Source organism: Equus quagga, chromosome 8 (genome assembly GCF_021613505.1).
Source record: "Equus quagga isolate Etosha38 chromosome 8, UCLA_HA_Equagga_1.0, whole genome shotgun sequence".
Lineage (NCBI taxonomy): Eukaryota > Metazoa > Chordata > Mammalia > Perissodactyla > Equidae > Equus > Equus quagga.
This window is the reverse complement of record NC_060274.1, coordinates 29,484,932-29,510,256: the sequence shown is the minus strand read 5'-3', so window position 1 is coordinate 29,510,256 and position 25,325 is coordinate 29,484,932. Positions and strand designations below refer to the sequence as shown.

Below are 25,325 nucleotides of genomic sequence, written 5' to 3'. Positions count from 1 at the left end.
TCTAGCAATTTTTATTGCCATCAGCAATAAAATAAGTGTGGTAACCTTACACCCATTCGCCAATGTTGGCTGTTTTAATTTAAACAAAATAGCAATTAAAACTTTTTTATTTGAATTTGCATTAAAAAGTTTTAGTAATATTAATAATTTTCACCTATATTTGCTTATCACTTTAATTGTATTTCTTCTTATGTGAACTTTCTCTTCAGATTCTTTACTCATTTATATATTGGGGTCTCAATACTCCTTCCAATTTGTATGAACTCCTTATAATAATGTGGTTATTAATCATTTGTCATTTCCATATTTTCTCCATACCTTTACAATGGCTTATCTCACAATTATAGAAGAGAGATTTGTTTTAGAATGTTAATCTTAAAAGCCTACAAGTTACTGCTTACAAAGACTATTCAAGAAAAACGAATTAAAAATTACACAAACTATGCAATCTTTATGTAATTTTATATAGTTTTTTTTCAAGAAACTGTTTCTTTAAACATATGCAGGACAGATTATAAGGTTTATTTATGCTTATTGAGTGTTCTGTGTGCCTGTATTAAAGTGTTGACAGTTTCCAGACTGAAACACACTATAAAGAAGGATGATTTGTAACAATGTGGCTGTCAGATAAATTATAATATTTTATTCTAACGTTAATATTCCATAATTCCTAGACCATCTTTCCAGACTTTTTCTGAAAGTGCAAGGTCTCAGAAGAACAGTCATGTGCAAGTTGTAAAGAATAAATCTTACTTGCAGAATGTTAAGCTCTTTTTAACAAGGTTTCATCCACTTCAATTTCATATATAAAGTATGATTTGCTTGTTATTAAATTGTGACCAAATGTTCAGTCTTATAAGGGGGTAAAATATTGGTGGTTTTGTTTTCCTCAATGTGTCATCTTATGCCAACAAATAACATATCACACCAATCAAAACAGTAACTCTATTCTGAAAATGTACCCAAAAGGAATTTGGGAAAATTAAAAGATTTTTAATAGGCAATATAAAAAATTAATTGTGATAGTTAATTGGTATGTCTAAAATAATCTTGTTTATTTCAAAGCACCTCCCAAGATATTCAGCAGATTTAAAGGGAAAGGGTGATAGAAAAAAGGTTGAAATGAATATCAGCTAATAAATGCAGGAGGAAGGATAGAATTAGTAAAATCACCATTTTGCAACTCCCAGTGAAATAACTGGGATTTAGGCAAGGTTAACCAAGTAATGCTGAAAACACTGACTGAAAGCTTGTTGGGAAACAGAGTATTCATGTGGTCTTAGAGAATCACACCACAGATTATTTAACAGATAAAAAGTGACTGAGTGGCATCACCAATAGTGGGACAACCTGACTTTGTGCCCCCTAATGGGATGCAACAGCACCTAGGTAGTGTTCTTGCAAAAAATGTTTATCTAGAATCTAACCATAGGAACAATCAAATAGAGAATGTGCGACATCCTATGTCATGGCTGGCCTGGGATCTTTAAAAGTCTATGTCTCGAAAGACAACATTTGAAAAAAAAAGGCTAAAGAGACATGACATGAAAATTTGCAATGCATGAACTCTGACTGGGTCCTGGATAAAAAACAAATTTGAATGTTGACTTTATATTAGATCGTATGGTATTACTGTTAATCTTAGGTATTATAATACTATATACACATAATACCATATAGCTCCCTAGGAAAATGTCCTTATTCCTAAGGAGATGCATACAGAATGTTTAAGGTAAAGGGAAATTTATATCCATTGTACCATTCCTTGAACCTTTCTGTGGATTTGAATATTTTCAAAATAAAGAGTTGGGGGAGGGATTTCTTATGTTTATGTTGCTGGAATTCGAAGCCTGGAATAGTATGAGTCAGCCATAGAGTAAGTACACACGTACAAGCCATTCCAACATTTGGTAACTAGTTCACTGCTGATGTCTATCTACATCAGCTAAACAATTCCAGATGTAAAACTTGGGGAAAAAAAGAATAGTTTTCAAGGATTGGTTGGCTCCCAAACGTCTCGTGTACATGTATCTGTTCCTGGCAGTGTTCAGTGTTCCCTCCCTACTCCCAGTGACCCCGAGCTGAACTACTTCCCAAACAACTCACACTTTCCAAATGAAATCTTTGTTCACGCCGTTTCCTCAGCCTGAAACACTGTTCCTATTATTTCGCTTGTGAAAATCTTAGTCTTTAAGGCTTAATTCAAATTTTTCCTTCCTGTGTGAAAGTCTCTTCAAGACCGCCACCTCTTCCTCCAACTGGAAGCAGTCACTCCCTGCTCCGTGGTCCCTATATCTCTCTTGACACACATCCTTGTTCTTTTTTGCATTATGGTCACTTACGTAACAACTCATATTCCCTAGAGAGGGAAAGTTTTAACTCTGTTACATTGGATGAAGTCCAAATTCCTTAGAATAATGGACAAGGCTTTTGTGACTTGGTGCCTGCTTCTTTAGAGTCTAATGTCTTGACACTCCCTTCAGTGGACCTGGTACCACCGCTATAACATAAACCAATTTCTAGGGACTTCTGCACCCCTCAGATCCAGGTCCCTCAATTTCATGGCTTATGAAGCAGCAAAGTGCTCCCCAGGATTCTTGTGAATTCCTGGGTCTTGTATTCCCATACATTACTCGATTCTTCTAATATTTACTTATATTCCTTATTACTATATTAATCTTAGTTACCTCTTGCAATCCTGGTGACTTCTCCAGGCTACCACACCAGCTGCCTTTCTCTGTGCTTCACCTGATTACAATTTAGCCCCTTCTTACAGTTCGGGAAAATAAAACCAAAACCTTTCCTGCAAAGCATTCATGAGTCTGGCCAACTTCTGAAGGAGATGAAGGAGGATTCACATTTTCATGATGCTACAACTTCCCTGAAAAGTAAGCATCCACCTCCCCTTTGTCCCACTGAGGCCCAGGCACTCCATCTGGTTGGTTCCTCTTTCCTCCCCAGTTCTGTCTTGGCTTCTCACTCTCCTCTTTCCATTCCTCCCAGAAGCAAAAGCTTGGCACCAGCCAACCCAAGGACTTTTATCCCAAGTGCTTAACAAGGTATTAAACAAAACCAAACAAAACCCCACAGTTTCCTCTTTAAGAGAAATTCTTGGGCCAGCTCTTCAGATAATTTTTAAACATCCGTTATAAAGCTATTCATGCCACGCTACGCATGCCATACTGTTTCATACCTTAATGCTTTTGCACATTCTGTTCTTTCTGCCTAGAATGCCCTTCCCTCTATAGTTTTCTTGGCAATTTACACTTCCCCACTCAGGACTCTTCTCCATGCAGTCCTCTCTAATCCACGGTAGCTGGCCGCCTCCTCATCCCTCTTTGGTACCACCACTGTGCACAGTATTTACCTTTCACTGGGCTGAAATGAGCCAGTGTACACGTCTGTCTTCCACGCTAGACTGTGGGCTCCTTGAGAGCAATCACTGCACTTCACTGACATTCATACTCCCAGTTCCTATCGCAGCCTGATCAATACAATACACGCTAAATAAATATTCATCAAGTGAACGATGAGTTAAGAACGAATGAACTTTGCCCAGACTTGAGATTTAAGACTTTCTAAAGGTATAAACAAAGTCTTTAAAAATTTGGAGCCATCACTTGTTTCAGAGAGCTCCCCCTAATTAGGTGCATTTATGCACCTCATGGTGCCAAGTAGAACATTTTACCCAGCTGGCTCTGATGTTTTTTAGGTCATTAATCTGAAAAGCTTATGAGTCAAAAAGCCATTAAGAAACGAATCCTGTTGACTGGAATAGCGTATTTTACTTGTTCAGAGAAGCTGGCCTCCCATAACCAGCATGAGGCAGTTTTTAGTGGAGGCCTCGTCTCCTCCAGCTGCCATAGATTTGCTGCTGCTCAGTTACAAAGTTGTGCCTACTTACAGTAGCAAGGCTTATGATAACCTGTCCAGCACATGGATATGATGACATCTGCTCCCTGCCTTGCTAACAGATTGGCATCCATCTGAGCAATTTCTGTATTCATGTTGGACTGAAGGATGCTGTAAGAATATTTCTAATTTGTATTTAGTTATACAATTATTACATCAATCAATCCAATTTTTACAAACATCTTTATTGAGACATAATTCACATACTATAAAATTCACCGATTCAAAGTGTCCAATTCCGTGGTTTTTAGCATATTGATGGAGTTGTGCAACCATCACCACATTCTAATTCAAGAACATTTTCATCACTCAAAAAAGAAAACTTCCCATAAGCAGTCACTCCCTCTCCTGCACCCACCCTCCAGCCAACTCTAGGCAACCACTAATCGACTTTCTGTCTCTGGATGTTTGCCTATCCTGGACTTTTCAGATCAGTAGAATCACACAGTATGTGGCCTCTGGGGTCTAGCTTCTTTTACTCAGCACAATGTTTTAAATGTTCAGCTATATAGTGGTATGCATCAGTACTTTTTTATTGCCAAATAATATTCCATTGTATGAATATAACACATTTTATTTATCCTTTCCCCAGCTGATGGACATTTGGCTCGTTAACTCTTTTTTCTATTATAAATAATGCTGCTGGGAACGTATGAGTACAAGTTTTTGTGTTGACATACGTTTTCATTTCTCTTGGGTATACAGCTAGACGTGGAATTGCTGGGTCCTCTGCTAACTCTATTTTTAACTTTGAAGAACTGCCAGACTATTTTCCAAAGTGACTTGCACATTCTCATCAGCAGTGAATGAGGGTTCTAATTTCTTTACAACCTCACCAACACTTTTTATCATCTGTCTTTTTAAGTATAGTCATCCTAGTAGATATGCAGTGTCATTTCATTGTGGTTTTAATTTGCATTTGCCTAAAGGCTAATGATGTTAATTAATTCAATTTGGAGGCCACACATTTTAATGAATAATTATAGTGATGAAACAGGGCATTCTATTTCAATGTTAATTAATGTTAATTTTTAGTGATTTTGAATAAAGTGGTAAAGAGATTATAGCCTGTTAAATGTCATACTTAGCAAGTGTACTCTATTTCCAGTGTATCTTAAAAAATTCTAACTTGGCTAGATAAAAGTTAAAAAGAAAGAAGTCAAAACTTCAGAGATAGTTTCATAGGACAAATTCCCCATAGGATAATAAAACATACTTAGTTACTATCAAGTATAAGGCAAAGAGACCAATCTTGCATCTTTTACTTAATTTGTTCAAACAGTTTGGTTTCTGTTGGGGGAAAATCTAAACTCCAGTTCCTCTAACATGAATAAAATAGCATCCACATCTGGAACCCAGACCACATGTGAGGCTCCATGGGGTCCGGTCATTCTTTGTTTTGAAGCAAGAAGGCAGCAAACATGTGTTCCCAGCCAAAGAATCCACATTTGCAATAAAATTAAAAGAACGAACAGAGTGATTTCATTTTTGAGTGGTATACAGAACCGTTAAGTGAAATTAGAAATTGCAGTTTAAACAGTGGCTTCAATTAAGAAGAATTTCAAGCACTTTTTTCCTTGATCTGGATTTTTTTTGAAAAATGAAAGGGTCTAAAAGGTGCATCAATGGCCAATACAGGATATAATATTTGCATAACTCATTTTCAGTTACGATCAAATAATGTATTTAAGGTCAATAAAATGTAAACCAGTCCTGCAAATAACATGTAAAAAGGACAAATCCATATACCATTTCTGGAATTTTCCCTACCAGCCAGCTCGGGGACCACAGAATGAGAAGAAGCTGCTCTTGTCCATCTAGTCTAGGGAGCACATCTTAACAGAATTATAAAAGTAAGGTGATCCTGAATGCAAAGGAGGAGAGTGACACCCATAAAGCACACGAGTCAGTTCCTTATCTGACTGTTATACCAGTTTAGGGGGAAAAGCACTGAGAAATGGGACAGAAAACCACATATAAAAAAATTTAAAGGGAGGCCAGCCCGGTGGTGTAGTGGTTAATTTGAGCACTCCATTTCCGTAGCCTGGGGTTTGCTGGTTCAGGTTCCAGGCGAGGACCTAGGCATCACCCATCAGGCCATGCTGTGGCAGCGTCCCACATGCAAAATAGAGGAAGATGGGCACAGATGTTAGTTCAAGGACAATCTTCCTCAAGCAAAAAGAGGAGGATGGGCAACAGATGTTAGCTCAGGACCAATCTTCCTGACCAAAATAAATAAATAAATAAATAAAATTTAAAGGGCTGAAATGTGCAATCTCTTTTTTATTAAAAAGAAACAAAGCTTTTAAACTGAAAAAGAAGTGGGCTATTGATGAATGATTACTTGTCTTTAGGCCTTTATACAAAAATATGTTCCTTCTCTCTTCAAGCAATTAAACATAATGAAATGAGCTAAAGATTTATAGATTTTTAGGTTTAGGCATAGATAAGAATTTATTGACTAATAGAGTCATTAGCCACATGAAGTGTCTTCAGAATAAAGTTGTAAGTTTAGGAATCTTTAAGATTTGTTTATATTGATTCAGATAACATTTATCTGGAAACAGGTGGCAAGATAAAAAGTTTTCTGGCTCTGAGATTCTGTAACACTATTTGCAAAACATTAGAGACAACCTGAAAATTTTATTTAATGATGTTGCCTAACCAAAGTGATTTTAAGTTTTGTTAAGTGTAAAGAAATATGAGACAGAAGTGGAAATTTTTTTAGTTTGCATACATGGTTGTTATCTTATTGAAAATGTACTTTCTATACTAAATTATAATCACAAAATGATCTTTATATTCAATATTTTTTAGGGTTTGATCACACTTTCCAGACATAAAAAATTAAGGGAACTCTCTCTATCTGAGTGCAATAAAATCACCAATCTTGGAGTTCAGGTAAGATAATTAAGGTTTTCTGTTAAATAATTAAGACTGAGAATTAAGCACAAGTTGAATAAACTTTGTAAGTCACAGTAGAAAAAAGAAGTGGATTGGAAATGTAACAACACATATGCGATCTCGGTTGAGCCAAGATCAGCTCCTGACCCTCCACAGCCTAAGGCGACTGAAAGGGTTTGTTTTCTCCTTTCCCCATCTGTGTCCTCCCTTCCCAACGTCAGACTCATAGGATAAATAGGGATAGGGAGACATTTTACTTGGAGGATGACGAAATGCAATGTGGTCAAACTCTTCTCATATAAGTGTTCTGTAGGCAGAAACGTTATATAATCTAACCATGCAATTGGGGAAAGTTTGAAAAATTATACCAGGTACTTGACAGTTGGGAACTTAGGTTACTCAAACATAGTGGGTAGCATACTTTACCGGGATGGAAAACATGAGATAAATAATTGGTTAGGATAAGTGGTTACATGCTCAATTGGTACTTTAAGAACTCGTAAGAAAGGTCTATTTCCTAGACCTGGTCTTGAGGGAGGTACATAAAGTAGCTGTTCTGAGTGAGCAAGCCACAGAGTAACGTTTATCACAACAGTAAGCATCTCAATGTGCTGTTAAGAGAAGAAAAACCAAAATCATCTGTCATGCACATATTAAACTAGGGCGAAATCTGGTTACCTATTAGTAAATCATGGAAGGTAACATTTTTAAAGGGAACCACTAACCTAAGAATGTGGAAACTGTTAAACACATTGGAAGCTCCATAAAAAGTATCCTGAGAGTTCAAGACCTCAACCACTTATGAAAACCTGGGGCTAAACTTGGAAAAAAATTTTGAAAAAAGAAACTCTCTTACAGAGATATAAGGGTTCATCCCACAAGTGGAAAGATAATCCAAGTAATGGCTGAGAAGTCACAGAGCACAGCAAAATGGAAGTTAGTCATCTTCCATGAATTTGAATTGTACTTTGAAAGGAGTTCTGACATGACTAACAGAAGAGTGTTAAAATATTATATAAACTGGTGAGCTACAGAGGGTGTCTGATCAACTGGTGCTCTGGACTTTAGCATAGAATCCTAGAGTTCTGGAGCTGAGGGGATCTTAGAGTCATCTAAACCAACTCCCTATTTTTATAGGCGAGGAAATTAAGACCCAGAGGGCTTAAGTGACTGGTCCCAAGTCCTACACCTTCTCAGCAAACTAATCTAACTACAGTTTGATGGAAATGAAGAGCAGAAATGGGGAATTGCTGTTCTCAATGGTTCCCTGACAACATGGCTTAGTGGGGAAAAATTGTTCTCAAATTATTTTTGCTCTATTTCATTGTGTCTGGACAATGTAATGGTACTTAGGGAAAAATGTGACACCACTAAGAAATCTCCTTTAAGAGGCATTAGTGTCAAGGGATGTCAGTGTCTTCCTATTTCAGACCCTGTGTAAGGTTCTAACAAGTTCCTTAGGCATCTACCCAGTAGTATATTCAATAATATAAAGAGTTAAAAGGAACAAACACTATCTTTTAAAACAAAGATCCCACAGAGGACTAACAACTTGCATACAGGACGAGATTGTAACTCGACAATAACAAAAAGGGCTACAAAAACATTTAGATGCATGTCACCTACTAGGAGAAAAAGCCAAAAGGTTCCTTTAAGGTTAAACCATGATTTACCTCTTGCAGTTCATTTAAGGGTTAAACATGCCTTTACACAAAAGTTTATCCATGAATATGATCTAGTCAGGTTCAAAAGGTTTTGATGAGTCGATAGAACAAAGGTTATTAAAATAAAACAGTTAAATATTAACATTTATAATATTGGGTTACATTTTTTTATATGGTGATCAATTACATTTAAGCAATAACTACAAATCATCCAGAAGTATTGAAACCTATTATGGTGATACATGGCCTCTTAATAGCCTCACTTATTAGTTTTTAAAATGTTCCTTAGGATGAGAGAGTACCTACCAAAGTATCAGGAAGCCAATGCTTTTTGCCATTTCTCTTTGAGTCTTTGGGTTCAGGCACTTTTATTTTCACTCTTTGGAACCTGCAAACTACACTATTTTTAGGTGCTCTGAAAGTTTTAGATGAAAGTACTTACCCATATGCTAACTATCTGATCACACAGCTGAGTTTGGCATAGCTTTAAAAAAGGTAATCTTTAAAAAATTGGTATATATTTATTTTCAGTGATCTAAAAGAGAAAATTTTAAAAAAGGGGAAATACAGGAGCATGGAAATACAGAATTATTTATTAGTTGCACGAGATCTGCTGTTTTATTCAAGTTCACACACAAAAAATTTCTCTTTCTCATCATCCCGCTTTTTTAGCTACCTGCTTTTAGAGTGTGTGTGTGTGTGTGTGTGTGTGTTGTAGTTTTTAACCAGTTTTACCCCTTCCTAAGGTTCCAAGGTTCGCACTTCTGGGCATGTGGTAATCTTTCTCCTCCTTGCCTCCTCCAGCCCAATTATTAAACCTCAAAAGAAAAGAGACAGAGGAGGAGAAACGGACGCATAAGCCAATTTCACAATTCCTTATCTGGATTTACAAAAGAGAAGGGAAGGGAGTAATAAGGTGATTAAGTGGAGATGTTGAGATTATCCACAATTTCTTGGGAATTCTGTTTCTTGTCACTTAAAAAAGGTAACTGTAGGAGATTCTTTTTTTTTAGCACAAGACATTGGAAACATATTCTACATAATGATTTAATGAGAAAAATGAGAAGATAAACATTTTTACTCTGCTTCAGTTTTGCAAGAATCATTAATATAATAACAACAAAAAATTACCTCATTTTAGTGTTTTACTGGAAACCACAGCACATGGCAGATGGAGTGTCTGCAGCCTCAGATGCGTTGACTTTTTAGGATCTGGTTTTAATTACTTTCTCCAACTTCAGTCTTTTCTGAGAACATGAGACATTCAATAGTCATGTTAAACTAAAGTCATCTGGTTCTCTTGAAAGGCACATGCATCTGGGGAGAGATGTTACCAACAGTCGTAACTGAGCATTTCTCAAGAAACCTGGCCCTTGAGCATTTTATGAATTTAGTTAAATAACAGACTGTCACTTTGGCAAAAGGATTGGTTTGATCAGGATGTTACAATACAGATAAATTGGAACTTCTGTCTTTTTAAGTTGTTTGCATAGAACCAATGGAATAAATCTAATTATTTACTCTGGTTGCTTTTATACTCTCTTAATCTAGCTCACAGTTCTCATTCCCTTTTTTTGGGAATGAAGTAGGCTATAAATACATTAATGTAATATCTATACATATAAATGAGCATATTTTTCTTTATGCACATTATTTGTGGGTGAAAACCTCAAAGCTAGACAAAAATTTTTATTTCAGTGTTGATAGATTGATATAGTTGTTGATTAAGGAAGGTTATTAAAGAGGAGAAAATCAGGTGCAGTTAGGACCCATCACAAGGACTTACGCATGTGTGTATGCAGTGAAAAGTGTGCACATATGTGTGTTTACATGTAAATGTGTTTGTAAATGTATTATGTATGTGTGTGCAAATTGTGTACAAGTTTTAGCATGTGTTAGACTACATACGTTTACATGTAAATGTGTGTAATTGCATAACTATATGTCTAATACACATCTTAGTGTATGTTAGATTACATGTATATGCCACTGTGTGTATATGTTGTTATGTTTATGAGATATTGTTCTCTCATGGTCATTTTCTCTCTTTTGTCTACATGTGGTTTTGTTATTAGAGAAATGCTGGTCTCATAAAACAAGTTAGGAAGTATTCCCTCTGTCTCTATTTTCTGGAACAGATGGTAGACAATTAGCATCACTTCTCTCTTAAATGTTTGGTAGAATTCACCAGTGAAGCCATCTGGGCCTGGCGCTTTATGTTTTGGAAGGTTATTAATTGTTGATTCAATTTCTTTAATAGGTATAGTTCTATTCAGATTATTTATCCTGTCTTGTGTGAGTTTTGGTAGATTGTTTCTGTCAAAGAATTAATCTGTTTCATCTAGGTTATAAATTTGTGGGTGTAAAGTTGTTTATACCTTTCTTATCCTTTGAATGACTATGAGATCAGTGGTGATGGCCCCTCTTTCACTTCTGATATTAGTAATTTATGTCTTCTCTCTTTTTTTTTTCTCTTGATTATCTGGCTAGAGGTTTATCAATTTTATTGATCTTTTCAAATAACCAGCTTTTGGTTCAGTTTCTCTATTGTTTTCCTGCTTTCAATTTTATTGATTTCTGCTCTAGTTTTTATTATCTCTTTTTTTCCTGCTTACTTTGGATTTAGTTTGTTCTTCTTTTTCTAGTTTCCTAAGGTGGAAGCTTTGGTTATTGATTTTAGATCTTTCTTCTTTTCTAAAATATACTATGCTATAAATTTCCCTCTAAGCACTGTTTTCATTGCATCCTATAAATTTTGTTTTATTTTCATTTAGTTCAAAATATTTTTTTTTAAAGATTTTATTTTTTCCTTTTTTCTCCCCAAAGCCTCCCCGTGCATAGTTGTATATTCTTCGTTGTGGGTCCTTCTAGTTGTGGCATGTGGGACGCTGCCTCAGTGTGGTTTGATGAGCAGTGCCATGTCCGCGCCCAGGATTCGAACCAACGAAACACTGGGCCGCCTGCAGCGGAGCGCACGAACTTAACCACTCGGCCACGGGGCCAGCCCCTAGTTCAAAATATTTTTAAATTTCTCTTGAGACTTCTTCTTTGACCCATATGTTATTTAGAAGTAAGTGTGTTGTTTAATCTCTAAATCTTGTGAGATTTTCTAGCCATCTTTGTTATGGACTTCTAGTTTAATTCCATCATGATCTGAGAGCACATTTAGTATGATTTCTAATCTTTTCGTCAAGGTGTTATTATACTGGAGTCCTATTTGTGCGGTGGTAAGGTGTGTGTGTGGGGGGTCATAGGCTATATTCATTTGATTAGGTCTCAGTCTTTTAATGGCCTGTGCCCCAGGGCTGTTATCTTTACAAGTGCTTCTCACCCCACCTCCTTCCACACTTAGGTAAGACAAGAAGGGTAGAGGGTGCTGGAATTGGGTATTTCCCTTACCCCTTGCTGGATTGGCTCTGGTAAAACCCGTGTTGGTCAGGCTCTGGTAAAATAACTTCCCTTGAGGGCAGGCGTTTATTAGTGAGAACAGCTGCTCTGGAGATATTTCAAAATGGTTACTTTTCCCCTCTCTTTGCGGGCAGCACAAGCAGATTTTTCTCTGATCTTCAACCTAAGAACTTTGTGGGCCTCCTGGAGGTAAAACTCATGAAAGTATAGGGGCTCACCCAAAGCTAGGCCCCCAGAAATTTTTCTCTCAAGCTAATCCACTGTCAGTCTCCAGGAGTTAGTCAATTACCCTTATAATATTCCAACCGATACTGGCTCTGGCCATAGGCTTCTGCTCCTAGTAAGCCATGATTCTCCATATTTACCTTTCTCTCCAGTTTTCAGGGTGGCAGTTTGCTCTGTGACCTCAATTATCTGACGGATCTAGGAAGAGTTATTGATTTTCAGTTTGCTTAGCTTTTTTCTTGTTTTGAGGTTGGGAGCGATAAGTTCCAAATTCTGACAACAGACTGGAAACTGGAAGTCCGGAACGTTACTTTTGGATCTGTGGATGCTGGCTGAATCAATAGCATCGAAAAGGGATGGCAAATGCAAAGCAAGCTCTGAAGCAGATCTTGAGAGCCCAAGAAGGAAGTCAGAGAACGGCGGGGCTCAGGAGCCAAGGGCAGAGAGCTATAGGTCAGCTGGGCTGGTAGGCAGGCGTTGCTGGTGAGCACTGCACCTGTGGATCTCATGAGCTTGCTCTCTTTGAGCTCTCTGCAGTGTGCAGCCTTGTGGGCTGACTGTGTGCATATAGACAGAGTGTGGGCTGCCCCAAAGTTCAGTACTTTGGTCATGTCCATTCAGAAAGATTTTTAAGCTTCCTTAGTACAATACAAGGATACTATTTGCAATCGTCGAGTTAGCTGTTTTTAGATGATTAAGTTCAACTTGGATGAATAACTCCATGCCTTCATGTAGATCATATTCATACTGTCCTGTTCAGATTCATTAATTTTGTGAAAATGTGACATCTAGCTCAGTGATTGTACTGAAAAGATTTGGACTGGACTTTCTATGTAGTGGACACTGAGAAAATGTTTTTTTGAAAACAGGATAAATCATTCAAAAATTTTAAGAAATGATGAGGCTATCTAGTGGAATGCACAGACTTGGAAGCAGAAAAAACCAGTACCATGTGGTGATCGTTAGCTAATGTTAATTTAGCACCTACTACCTACCTGGCACTGTCTAGGTATCTCCCATGTATTAATTACCTACTTTATGAGGTAGGTAATACTATTGATTCCATTTTACAGACAAGGAAACTGAGGTTCAAAGAGGTTAAGAATCTCGCCCCAAGTGATGAAACAAGCAAGCTCATGGGCTGGAGTATAAAATGTCTAATTCTGGAGTGACCATTCTAGCCAGTATGCTGTGATAAAGGAAGCTATAGGAGGATTCAGTTCAGCTATCTAATCCAGCATGGGAAAGCCAAGGCAAACTCATCTGTTGGGAAATCACTTTAATAAGAAATGCAGAAATTAGATGGAAGGGCAGAGGGGACAGAAGACGGCTATCAAGATTAAAGGTGACCAAAAAAAGATTAAAGGTAGGAATATCAATTCAGAGCTTTTCTTTTAGTCCAGGGGAGAGAGGATAGCAGCCTGAGGGCAGTAACAGTGAGGCCGGAGAGAAGGGAATGAAGTGGAGAACATAAAGGTAGCAGAATCCATGAAACTGTTGAGAGCTTGGATGGGGACAGGGTGAAGCCATGGTTAGGGATAACCTCCACGCACCTGACTTGGCTCCCTCCGGGGTTTGTGGTGCCCTCGTTTTCAAGCCCTGTCCCATAGCCATTCACGTAGCCGGGGCTATGAACTACCAAGTCCTTTTCCGTATCGCGGCGTTTATCGTTGCGCTTTCTCTTCCTGTGAGTGGTTTTGTCTGCGCTGCTTCTAAGCCGTCTTCACCTCTCTAGTCTTATGACAGAGTCTTTTAAGAATCTCCTCTCCCACTCTCTATCCACAGGCGTGTGAGGGCTGCAGGCGGGCTAAGGGAGCGCTGTTGGAATTTCTCTCTGTTTTTACCCTACTTATAGGTAATTTAAAGGTTGTAGTGTTCTCTGTCTCCTGGTACTGATGAATGTATGGGCCCTGTGCAGTTTCATTTGTTCTCTCTGTAGATTTTGTGGTTTGGGGAGGAGGTGAAGATGAAGACTTAGATAATTGTCATTGTTCTTCACACCCAAACATGGCCTACTTTGTCTTTTATTAATTATGAAAAAAGTATCTTTAACATACTTTTTAAAGCTCTGCAAGCAGAACGCAGTGGGCAGTATTGGTAACTACAGAGGAGAAATAAGAAGCGTGTGGTCGTGGTTCAGCCTCGTCTTCTCTCTTTGTCTCTCTGTCTAGCTTGTGGCCTATGTTCTTCATAAGCTGGTTTACTGAGACCTCGAAAATGGCATCATTGGTGAATTTTAAGAGCCTAACCGTATAGCCTAGGTCAATGTCATGTTCTCTGATGTCACAGAGGTATCTAAAGACTTTCGTCTCTGGGGCAAAAGCAGCAGTAAAGACACTGGAACTGCTACTTCCTTCATTGTTCTCTTAGGGTTCCTTCTTTCTGAGACCCTCAATCTTGTCCTAACTGCGTGGACATTTGAAATAAGTTCCTTTTCTCTTTTAATCTTCCGTGTGTTTTAACCTCTTTTTTCCATTCTCTTGGGTAACAAACTTTTTATTTTGCTCTTTATTTGACCTTTAGTTTAGTAACAGACTTATTTTGATTTACAAACAGGGGAGTAGAGAGGAGGGATCAAGGAATAATGGACTGGGAAGGGTGGCCATGTGGGCAAACCAGGAGCTACTTTGTAGCTGGGAGAACAGCAGAGCAAGATCCATTGCGGTTCATTTACTTTCAGCCTGACCCAGAAATGTTCAGGGTCAGTAATGGGTCAATGTTCAGAGACCCAGTAAGTCAAGTAGTTCTGTAGATGTGGGTCGGCTCCAGGCTGACTCCCCAGGTGGGGAACTGAGGTTTCAAGGTTCTCAGTTTTGTACCCTGGACCACCTGTGCTGGAGAACTGAAGCCCTGACCAGCGTGGAGCATCTATATCAATACTCAGGTCAGAAAGGCCCAGGAGTACCCACCTCATTCAACAACAGACCTATCTGGGTCCTCCTCCCGAAGAACAGCCCACGGCCAGCCTGCTCTGAAGGTTTCCCTCTAAAGTGTAAGAAGAATTGGATTTATTCTTGCCCTAACAGCAAGAACTGGATTACTCCCCAGTCACTCTTTTCAGATCTTAAATTCTTCCTTTGAATCACTAAACTTTCTGACTAGTTATAAAATGTTGTTTATGTAAGATTCTCATCAATCACGCTCATCAGTTGATAGACTCCACCCCCTAGTCCTCAACCCAAACTGATTTCAGTGGCCTTTGACACATACTGACTTATAATGCCAAAGATGGATTAGATGTTTGTCTCCACATAGCAACAGTTTCTTTAAAAACCAACATTGATTTCTATTTGGTTTCCAAGATTAAGTCATTCAAGAATTGTCAAAGCATGAGATTTCAACAACTCTACCTCTTCTCCAGGGATAAAGTTATGTGTACGGGTTGCAAGGGAAGCCACAAACAGAGGATCCCTGTCCAAAATGGCCTCAATCCTCGGCCTTTGGTGCAGTGTAGGTTATGAAATCTTCTGTATGGGGAGATGGAACATCCAGACGTCTGGGACACTTTATTTCTCTGCTCAGGAAAATTCTTTACTCATCCAATACTCCAGGTTACCATTAAGAAATAATTGATAAAACTGTCTGTGATAAAGATCCAAGAAGGTCCCAGGTTCAGAATCATTTTCCAAGGTCTTGGGAAGGGGAACTAAGGAATTCCTCTGGTAGAATTAAGATGGGGGAATCCGGCACCTTGTGGAAACAGCAACTCCCACAAAACCTGGAACAAATAAGGGCTTTGTTACAGAAATCTGTGCTTCCTGGCTGTCCATGCCAAGAATGGTCTCCCAGAATTTACAGTAGAACAACATACCCTTAAGAGACCTAAGGCACCTAGCATCAACTGGGAGTCACAAACAGACTCCTACCAAGATACCTAGGCATTATTCTCTCTTCAAAGGCTGTGAACAAAAGAAATAAGCTCAGTATTCTCTGTTGCTCCTGAGACTAGTGTGTTTCCAATCGTAGAAGCAATTCAACAGAATTAGAAATTTTGCCAGACTTCAAAGGATGTGGAATTTGACAGCTCATCAGTTTCTAAGGTTCCAGGCGATACTGGAGTCATGAGTACCATGTCCTCCTGGCTGAGAAACAGCTGAAACTGAGAGCAGCCCATGCCAGCCTTGGCTTCTTGCCCACCCCTACTGGGGAGAACCATTCTCGGACAACTGAAGCACTGATGGACTTGCTGAATGAATGCACACATCTGTGATTTTCACATTGAGCATCCACAGAGAAGAACCGTAAGAGAATGTGTTAAAAGGAAGACAAGCCTTCGGAGACCTCTCCCAACCTTTAAGCTGCTCCTGGAACATTAGTTTATCCTAGGTAAGATGAAACTTGCCAAAAGCTAAACAAAACCCGTCAGATTGTCTGAACACAAAAATAAAAAGGCAGGAAAAATAAACATCAGAATCCCACTTTCCTGCCATAGTATGAGTTTCTTTTGCTTCTTAAACCTAAGCGGCCAATCTGTTTTGATCTCTCTTTTATGCAACATGTGTGGCGTTGCTCATTGTACCTCATCCAACATGATCTGGGTGCCTGTGGCCTGTTTCACGGGAGCTATGATTTCTCCATGTTATGACTTCTAATAACCCTTTCTATCAACTTGCAGTTAAATTTTGTGCACAGTAGCTGGTCCTCCCAAAGCCTTCTCCATGTTGAAGGTGGTGAGGTGGTGTTCTCAGGTCTTAAACAGCACATGAGATTGTTCCAGGATCTCTCTGGTTCCACTGCTGACAGGCAGAAACTAGCATTTGTATAGGGTGTTATCTCTGCCAAGTGCTTTTGGAGTACACATTTTCTTTCCATCTTCCAATGAGCCCGTGAGATAGGTAGACAGTTGTTTTCATTCTCCCCTAACAGATGAGGAAACCTGAGGTTAAGTAACTTGCTCAAGGCCACAGACGCAACTTCAGACCCGGCCCTTTGTCATTCCGCGAGGCTGGCAGCCTCCCTTGATTACATCATCTCTTATCACATCATGCCCCAAAATGGGAGATCAAAGCAGCACTGATGGTTTATGAACTCATTATTGCCCCGAGATCCTTAAATGGAAAAGGTTACAGGAGGACCTTGTGACTTTGTCCTTAGAGTAAAAGTTCTGGGTTGCCATTTTCTTGGGAAAGAATGAGAAAAAGAACAAGCAGGGTGGCTGGCTGTGCAAACAGAAACCTATCAATTCTTTCAGGCTGATTATGACAGCTTAAGTAATTTCCATGCTCTTCCTGTCCCACAGAGGCCCCTGGAGGAGTGCCGGGTAATTTGGCCACTGAGCACCCATTTTTCTTATTTATCTTAGAAAAATGGAAAAAGTGTGGGTTATGTCACAGGCCACAAGAAAAATACTTGATTGATCTTTGGGTAGTCCAATCCTGGCTCATTTTAATTTTGCAGATAAAAGTCTAAAACCCGAAACTGTTCTGGAATTTTTTTTTCTACAAATTATAATTCAAAGATATTTTGTTTTGTTCTTTTCCCGGTCTTCTTTCCAATATACATTCTCTTTTACTGCTTACCCTTCTTGTTCTTTAATTTCCCCACATTTGACATCTTTTTATGCACTCGCCACATTTTGTATTTTATAAGTAATTCCTTTGTTTTTACCCAGCATCCGTGCAGCCAAAGTCATCAAGGTTTGCTGACAACCAAAGGTGTTGACACAACCAAATGTCTCCAGAGAAAGTGTTTACTTTGGCAAATGAACAAGACAATCTATTTCAGTGTGAGAAGAAAAGATTAGAACTTCTATTTAGATTTGTTTTTATCTCATGCACTTTATTTCTGTCTTTATATGCTTTATAAGTTTGAATAATTGTATGTCTATATAATTTACAAGTACATTAATATACATTTATTGGAAGTATATGCTCAAAATATTTTTACTATGGTATGCATGATTTAAAAAATTTCTTAGTCATAGCCATAGAGAAGCAGTGAATACAAATGATAGTACTAGCTACTATTTACTGACTGCTTCCTATGGGCCAGGTATTGTTCAATTGCTTTTTTCATATTAACTCACTTGATCCCCCAACAAGTCTATGAAGAGGGTGCCTTATTAAGGTACCGTGTTATCCCCATGTCGCAGATGAGGTAATTGGGGAATGAAGAGATTGAGCACTTTATCTGGGACACAGAACTTCTAAGTGGCAGGATTTGAGCTGAGGCTAGCGGGTCCCAGACTCTGTGCTCTTGATCACCCTCGTACAACGCCTCTGGCAGTTACTGAACAGAGTGCGAGGAAGGACTGGACGTCCATTCTGAGAGTGACCCATGGGAGCCCATTTTCCTCACTCCTGTGCGAAGAGGCATTCTCCATTCCCTAAGGACAGTCTCCCATCTTGAACTTCTTTTGCATGCCAGATGTTGGGGCCACCAGGATAAACTAGACATGGATTCTGCCCTGAAGAAGGCAGAATTATAGTTAATTATAGTTGATGCAGAAGATAAGACAATTATACAAATAGCTATAATGCAAGTAGAAGGTGAGAAAGACAGATAAAAAGCTCTAGGCGTTTGGAAGCATTTCTTCTAGAGGGAGGAATTGAGGAGAACTTCGTGGAGTAAGCCACATTTGAGCTGGCTGGAAGCTAAAGTTTATCCTGCAAATCACCATCTAATTTGGTAAAAAATTTCATCATAAAAGTTTTTGGAAATACTTGTTTTGGGCCTTGGTCTCGCCCCTTTTCTCTTCCGGAGTCCTCTCCATATTTAAAAGCAGCACACTCCTCTTGCCAAGGCTGGCTTCCCTGGCAGGCAGTGGGAATGCAGGAGTGGCATCTCACCAGGAGGGGAGGCTGTGATTTCCCAGCTTTGTGTGCCCAGGCCACGACCACTGCCTCCTGCTCTGATGCCTACTGGGAACAAGGCTGTCTTTGGTGGAATGTAGCTCTACACCGCATGGAATATACGAGGCCCGAGAAACGGCAGTTTTGAATTCAGTTTATAACTTAAAATTGTGGAAGTTGTATTTCAGCCTCTGAGGCAGCCAAAAATAATCGTCCTTACAGAAAATGGTTCTTGACAGCATACGATTTTTCCAGAATTATCAATAGGAAGAAAAAAAAACCCCACAAAACTTTGTGGTAGAATGAATCGCAACCTAACGAAGCAAATGGTGAAGAGATGGTGCCATGAGGATGCACCGTGAGGTGAGCTTTTCTAAGGCTGGGAGCTGTCACCTGTTGCAGCGCATTATTGTGACAGCCGGTAAACGTGAGAAGTTCAATCTCCTCTACATACCCAGTTGACGAATGTAGTCATTAAGCCCCCATACCGTGACTCAGCTCAGAAGACACAGAGAAGAAATGATTCAACTCGCTGAGAGATTTGTAAATTTTCTTCAAGCATAGAATAATCTTATCTGCAGGGCAGAAATGAAATTTCATGAGTGATTATGTTGAAACATGCCTGCAGACTTAAGTATTTAGTATGACTTATATGTCTCCAAAGGAAAATATGAATTCTAAAAAGGGAAAGTTCTGGCTTATTTCTTGGATCCGCACTGATTTATGCCAAGCATAAAGCCTTGGACCAATCTTTGTGCCTCAGATTTTCCATGGGTGAGAATGCTACCATGAATGTATCATAGACCTTCTAATCACTTTTATAAGTTATTCTTTAATTTAAAACCTCTCAGAAAGTTTAACTTCAAAGACTATTAGAGTTTTAAAAAAAGGCTTAAAGCAGAACTCATTCCAGCAGTCCGAGACGTTGACAGATGCTGCTGAAAAGGGTTTTCAGACACTAAGAGCCTGGAGTCCCACTTTAAAGCTTGTTTCATCTTTTAATAATTTATCCTTAGAGTTTAAATATTCATTCTTGCTTTAAATTTTCTATGGTTCCTTGAATCCTATTCATTCTGTAAGTAGCAAACAATGTTATCCTACTCCTCGCAATGTTAAGAATTCTTGTGTGATTAAAAAAGAATTCTTCAAGACATTTAGAAAGGATCGATTGACCAGCTAGTATTCACCGAGAACCTACTGTGTTTTGAATACAATGCTTGTGAAAGGGGTAAGAAAAGCCAACAGAGTCCCAGACGGTACCTCTGAGAGACTTACCGCATTCTCATTAAAAAACTTGCTGAATCTCTGAGCTGAGATTCAAGATCACTCATTCCAATCCTTCAAAGCTCGATTCCTTCTGCACCACACTGGGTGTGCCCTCTATGCTTGACTATCTCCAACGACAGGAACCTCACTATCTCCTGACAAGCCGCCCCTCCCAATTTTTGACATCACTTAGTTGCTAGAGAAGACAGATCTCGATACAAAGTTAGCCATTAGACCTGAAGGAGTCAAGTACTATCAGTGCTGAATCAGTTGAAAAGGACCAGTTCAGCATGAGGCCAGAGGCCAGACGAATCGCTGCTGGTTGCTGTGATTTAGGGTTAAATAAAAATAACCAATATCTTTTAGTTTTCCTCCAAGTACAATGCAAACGTGCGTCTTTATTATTATTGGTGTCATATGCAAATCCCAGTAATAGTTAACATTTATCAAGTACTTACTGTGTCCCAAGCACTAACCAATATGCTATCCTGGCTCTCAAAGAACCCTGTATATAAAATTTTGTAGCTAGCTAGGTAGAGAATCTACTTTGTGTTAGGAGCCATTTCAGGTGTACATATAATTTCATATAATCAACTATCCTTTGATATGGGTGTTATCATTCCCATTTTACCCAAGGAGACACTGCGGCTCAGAGAATTCCAGCAACCCACATGGCGGCGGGGCCCGGCTTATAAGCCCACGCTGTCGGATGCCACAGTCCTGGTCTCCTCTGCTGTGCTAAACTGCCTCTTCAGGAAATTTCTCTCTTCTGTTAACTTATTAAAGAAAATAGTTGACTGACTAGTTCTTTCTAGTCTTCCTTAGGGCTAAAGTAAGAGGACAGTGGCGTACTCAGTGGGAGCGAAGCCCACTGGTGTTTTTACCTCTGGAGCCATCCTGATGGCCATGAACTGCTCCTACGGCCCAGGTCCTTCCCTCAGTTCTGAGAGGAAAATGACAGGTGGTCTGATGGACACCGTTTTTACATATAAATAAAGAGTGCTCTCCTGGTAGCCCACTAGGGCTGCTAAAATCTAATATCTACATCTGAAATGAATGGCAAACTATCACTTACTGAGGGCTCTAAGAATTTGAGGTGCTTCACAGTGAGGCAAAACCTCCAGAGGGATTGAGGACATGCTGGTGGTTGTAATTCTCACAATTTGGGGGAGGGACCTTTCTTCTAAGGACAGCATTAGTGCTATCTTCAACTGCTCATGGTTTCCAATTTCCACTCGCCTTGATTTATTAAGATATTTTTACAATTACTGTTAGGTTTATTTCTGTTGATCATTTTGTTCTTGTATAACAGCTGAGAATGAAAAAGTGACAATGAAAACCAAGAACTACGAGACAAAGGAAAGAATTTCCAGGCCTTTTCGAGCCCTAGAGATTTCAGATGAACATTTTGGCATTTCAGAACAAGCTTAGAGGGTAGCTATTACTGTCCCTAATTTAAAGAAGAGAAAACTGAGGCTCAGAAAGATTAAGTGACTTGCTAAGGTTTCAGAGTTAATAAGTGGTGGAAATTAAAACTCAGGTTGCCTGATTCCAAAGACTGTTTCCATTACATTACCCTGTCAATCCCAGAGGGTTTGCCTTCTGATTCTCACCTCCATATTTCTTCTCCTCCGCTCACTTGGCTGAATGTAACTTTAACAATGACTAAGCATATGGGTTGAACTTCATTAGTGCTAACTTCAGGAAAAACCAAATCCTGTTGGGAGGGATGTGAATATTACTGCTGTTAAGCTGCTGCATGAATATCTTCTGTTGTAAAGAAATTTTGGATGTAGTGGCTGCTTTTTTTTTTTTGCAACATGATGTAACACATCTATATTATTTCAGGGACTAAAATGCATACTAAACAAACTGCTATGGGTAAGATGGAGACGGTACATCTAGAGATGTACACAACATTTGAATAAGGATTAAGGAAAAGAAAAGGAAAAATCTTTGCCTTTGGAATTTCTTGCAGGTGTTCTGCAAAGGCTCACTACTCTTGGAACACTTGGATGTCTCTTATTGCCCCCAGCTGTCAGATGACATTATTAAAGTCCTGGCCATTTATTGCGTTTGCATCACATCTCTCAGCATTGCTGGTTGTCCAAAGGTACGTGCAGGCGTCAGAGCTCAGACATGTCAAGTTGAAGCGCTGCCAAAGAACCCGGGCAGGGTAGCATCAAGGGTTGAATTCACGATAGAACTTGTTTTCCTTGCCATGTCTGAAGTATTCACTAGCTTTTTGTTTTTTTCTTTCCCCAAATTGGAAATAGCTTTATGATTTCATTTGTGTCAAGGGAGAATTTTCAAAAAGTTAAAAACAATTCTCATACAAATATAAAAATATGTTAAAGATTTATTTAACTCAACAATGAGAAAACCAGCAAAATGGTAAAGCCAGTTTGTAAAGCATTTGATGGAGCCAAGTATTTATAGGAACTGAAGAAAGAATGTGGGAATGTGATTGTTAAGTTAGATCTAAAATTGGTTAATGTTCTATAAGGTAATAAATCTGTAACCTTGGAGTTATAGTTTCTACCAGACAGAAATAATTTGCATCTCTCCTGGACAAACATATATCAAATTATAGCGTGTAATTTCACTGAGTTTGGGCCTTAATCAATAGTAAATAGATGTCAAACAAAGGCATACTTCTGTTTAGAATTCCTCAGGTTGGCCTGTTAAACTATCTTCCAGTATGGCACTGAAAGGACATACAATCATCTTTTGTTTTATTTTCAAGTGTTTTGTAATTTTTCTTGACATCTGATGGCAAAATCTTTGGGCTGCATATAAAAGCATAAAGGAGAAAATAAAAATCCATTGTCATATCACCATCCACACATAACCATTGTTGGCATTTTATACTCATTCTTCTAGAATTTTTCTATATACAAAGACATTAGAAATAGTTACAGAAGATTTGTGTTTTATCTTTTTTTTTAAGAATAGAATCATATTTTCAAAAGTACATTGTAACTTACTTTCTTTTCTCTTAATATATTATGAACATATCTCCATGTCAAGAAAGACACAATCCTGGCTCTGGATTAATATGACAGATGGAATGTACACATATACTTTTGTTCCCTCTTGAAACCCTACCAAAAGTGCAGAAGAAGGGAAAGGGCCCATATTTATAGGGAAAACAGGAGAGGAGACAAGAGCAACAAAATTTTGGAAACTTGAAAATAGATGGACTAACTTAGCAGACCAGAGACAGCTTTGAATCCTAAGCCAACAGTAGAGAAAGCTGGAAAAAAAAAAATTGATTTACACCATAATCATCAAACTCGGCCGCACTGCATACCTCTGGAACTAAGTTAAGAGGATGGCTAAAATAAAGAAGACTGGTTAAAAGGTCTCGAGAAATAGATAGATCCCTAGGTCTCCTCCCCTCCACCACGTCTCCGGGCAACTGCCCTTCCCCACCCTCATCAGAAGATCGGAAATTTACTTCCTACAGCCAGATTTCTGAACCTCGGCATTCTTGATATTTTGGACTAGATACTACTTTGTAGTACGGGGTGGTTCTATGCACTGGAGGATGTCTAATAACGTCCTTGCCCTCTACTCACGGTATGTCAGTAGCACCCAAGCGCCCAAACTTCCAGTCATGACAATAAAAAAATGTCTCCAGATATGGCTGAATGTCCTCTGGGGGACGTAATTGCTCTACTGTGTGCTCTACAGATAGTCAGACAGAGGTTGTTGGGGCTGGGAGACACGACACAGTATAACTGAGGGCTTGGGTTCAAAAGTGAAAACAGGAATTAAGTGACTGACTGCTGAAGGCGGAGACACTCAGGTTTTCCAACACAGCATCCTGAATTCGGCTGCCAGGTCTTTCCCTCCAGGCAGGGGATTTGAAGCTTCTTTTCTGGGGACTCTGACTAGCCCAAGATAAAAGACTGAAAAATACTGACATCTGGGGGTTTCCTAACAAATAACCCATCTACACCACCGAAGCTTAAAGTAGAGAAGGCCCACATCCTGCGCGCAGACTGTCCCATCAGTTGTTGTCCCTCCACTATCAATCATGAGCAGACAGTCAAGGATTACCAGGCATAAGAGCAAAGTCTCTAAAGGGGATGGTCTGTGCGGTTAGTGGATTAAGAGAGTGATGCTGGACTCCTGACTCCTCCACAGTTAACTGTGCCGCAGTGGGGAGCAGGAGGTGGTGGGGGGAGATGTGGTAAATCGTGATGAAATTAAGCTAGAAAGTTCACAGTAAAGTTCTTTTTGTTTAGTAACGTACTTGTTTAGATTTAGGGAGAACAGATGTCTTTCTGGTCAGCATCAGCTAGTTCTGGAGGCAAGCTGGGTCAAGGAACTCAGCACACGAGCACCACTGACCATGGAGCCTCTGCAGCTTGAGCGGTCACACTGGCAGGGGTCCCGCTTTCACTGCACATGGACGTGAGGACACGTGGGCAACACACGGCTCCCTGGGAACTGCCCCAGCTGTAAGGCTGGCACAGATGGACCCTGGGCTTTTTAGTGCCTCTACTAATGAGGGAGGAAAGTAGGAGAATGAGAAAAGGAAAGCTCCAGTGAGAACAGCAATTGGGAGCAGAGGATGTTTTTTTCATTTTTTGTTTTGTTTTGGGTAAGGAGAAACTGAGGGAACTCCTTCTATAAACTGTGCAGTGGATAGTGTCTTGCAGCCTAGAATCTGAGGCGGATGTTACATAAATAAGATATTAAGAAATGAGTCACTCTACATGGAAAATCTAGGGGGGGAAGGAGGGGAAGTAGATTATTCCAGAACCTCAATGTAAGGGAGAAGAAGGGTTTAGCTTTACTATCTGTGTGGGTCAAATGAATCTGAATCATCTGATTCAGAGGATGTTGTGGCCATAATTTGGGCCAAATCTGAATACTCCTCACCCAGAAATTATAAAGCTGTGGTCCAGTCTAACATATTCCACCTACACTGCTTTTGAGGAGCCATAACACACAGTAGGGTCCGGCTTATCATTCTAGGCTAGGTGTCCCAAAGCCTCATGGTCAATCTTCAATGGTCACCTTACCCATCTCCTGGAAGACCAGCTCTTCCCTGCAACCAGCTTACGGCCAATGTCATGACCTCATGCTACCCAGTACTAAAATGGGAATAACATAACCTCTGCTCCATAGGACAGAGATCAAG

At 39.4% G+C, this 25,325-nt stretch overlaps 1 protein-coding gene across 12 annotated transcripts in view; it reads left to right on the top strand.

The window, feature by feature from the left end:
- Positions 1 to 25,325, top strand: part of FBXL13 (F-box and leucine rich repeat protein 13) — a 223,485-nt gene that overhangs the window by 174,246 nt on the left and 23,914 nt on the right. For 7 of the 12 annotated variants that reach the window (XR_006889805.1, XR_006889806.1, XM_046669994.1 and 4 more), the window contains 2 exons: positions 6,730 to 6,813; positions 22,149 to 22,283. Coding sequence is in view for 8 of the 12 variants with exons in the window: in XM_046669994.1 (XP_046525950.1) it covers positions 6,730 to 6,813; positions 22,149 to 22,283 (219 nt within the window). In the remaining 4 variants the exon portion in view is untranslated. Of the gene's footprint in view, positions 1 to 2,776; positions 2,889 to 6,729; positions 6,814 to 16,145; positions 16,171 to 22,148; positions 22,284 to 25,325 lie in introns of those variants that run through there. The other 5 variants (XM_046669989.1, XM_046669988.1, XR_006889807.1 and 2 more) reach the window with 4 other exon arrangements.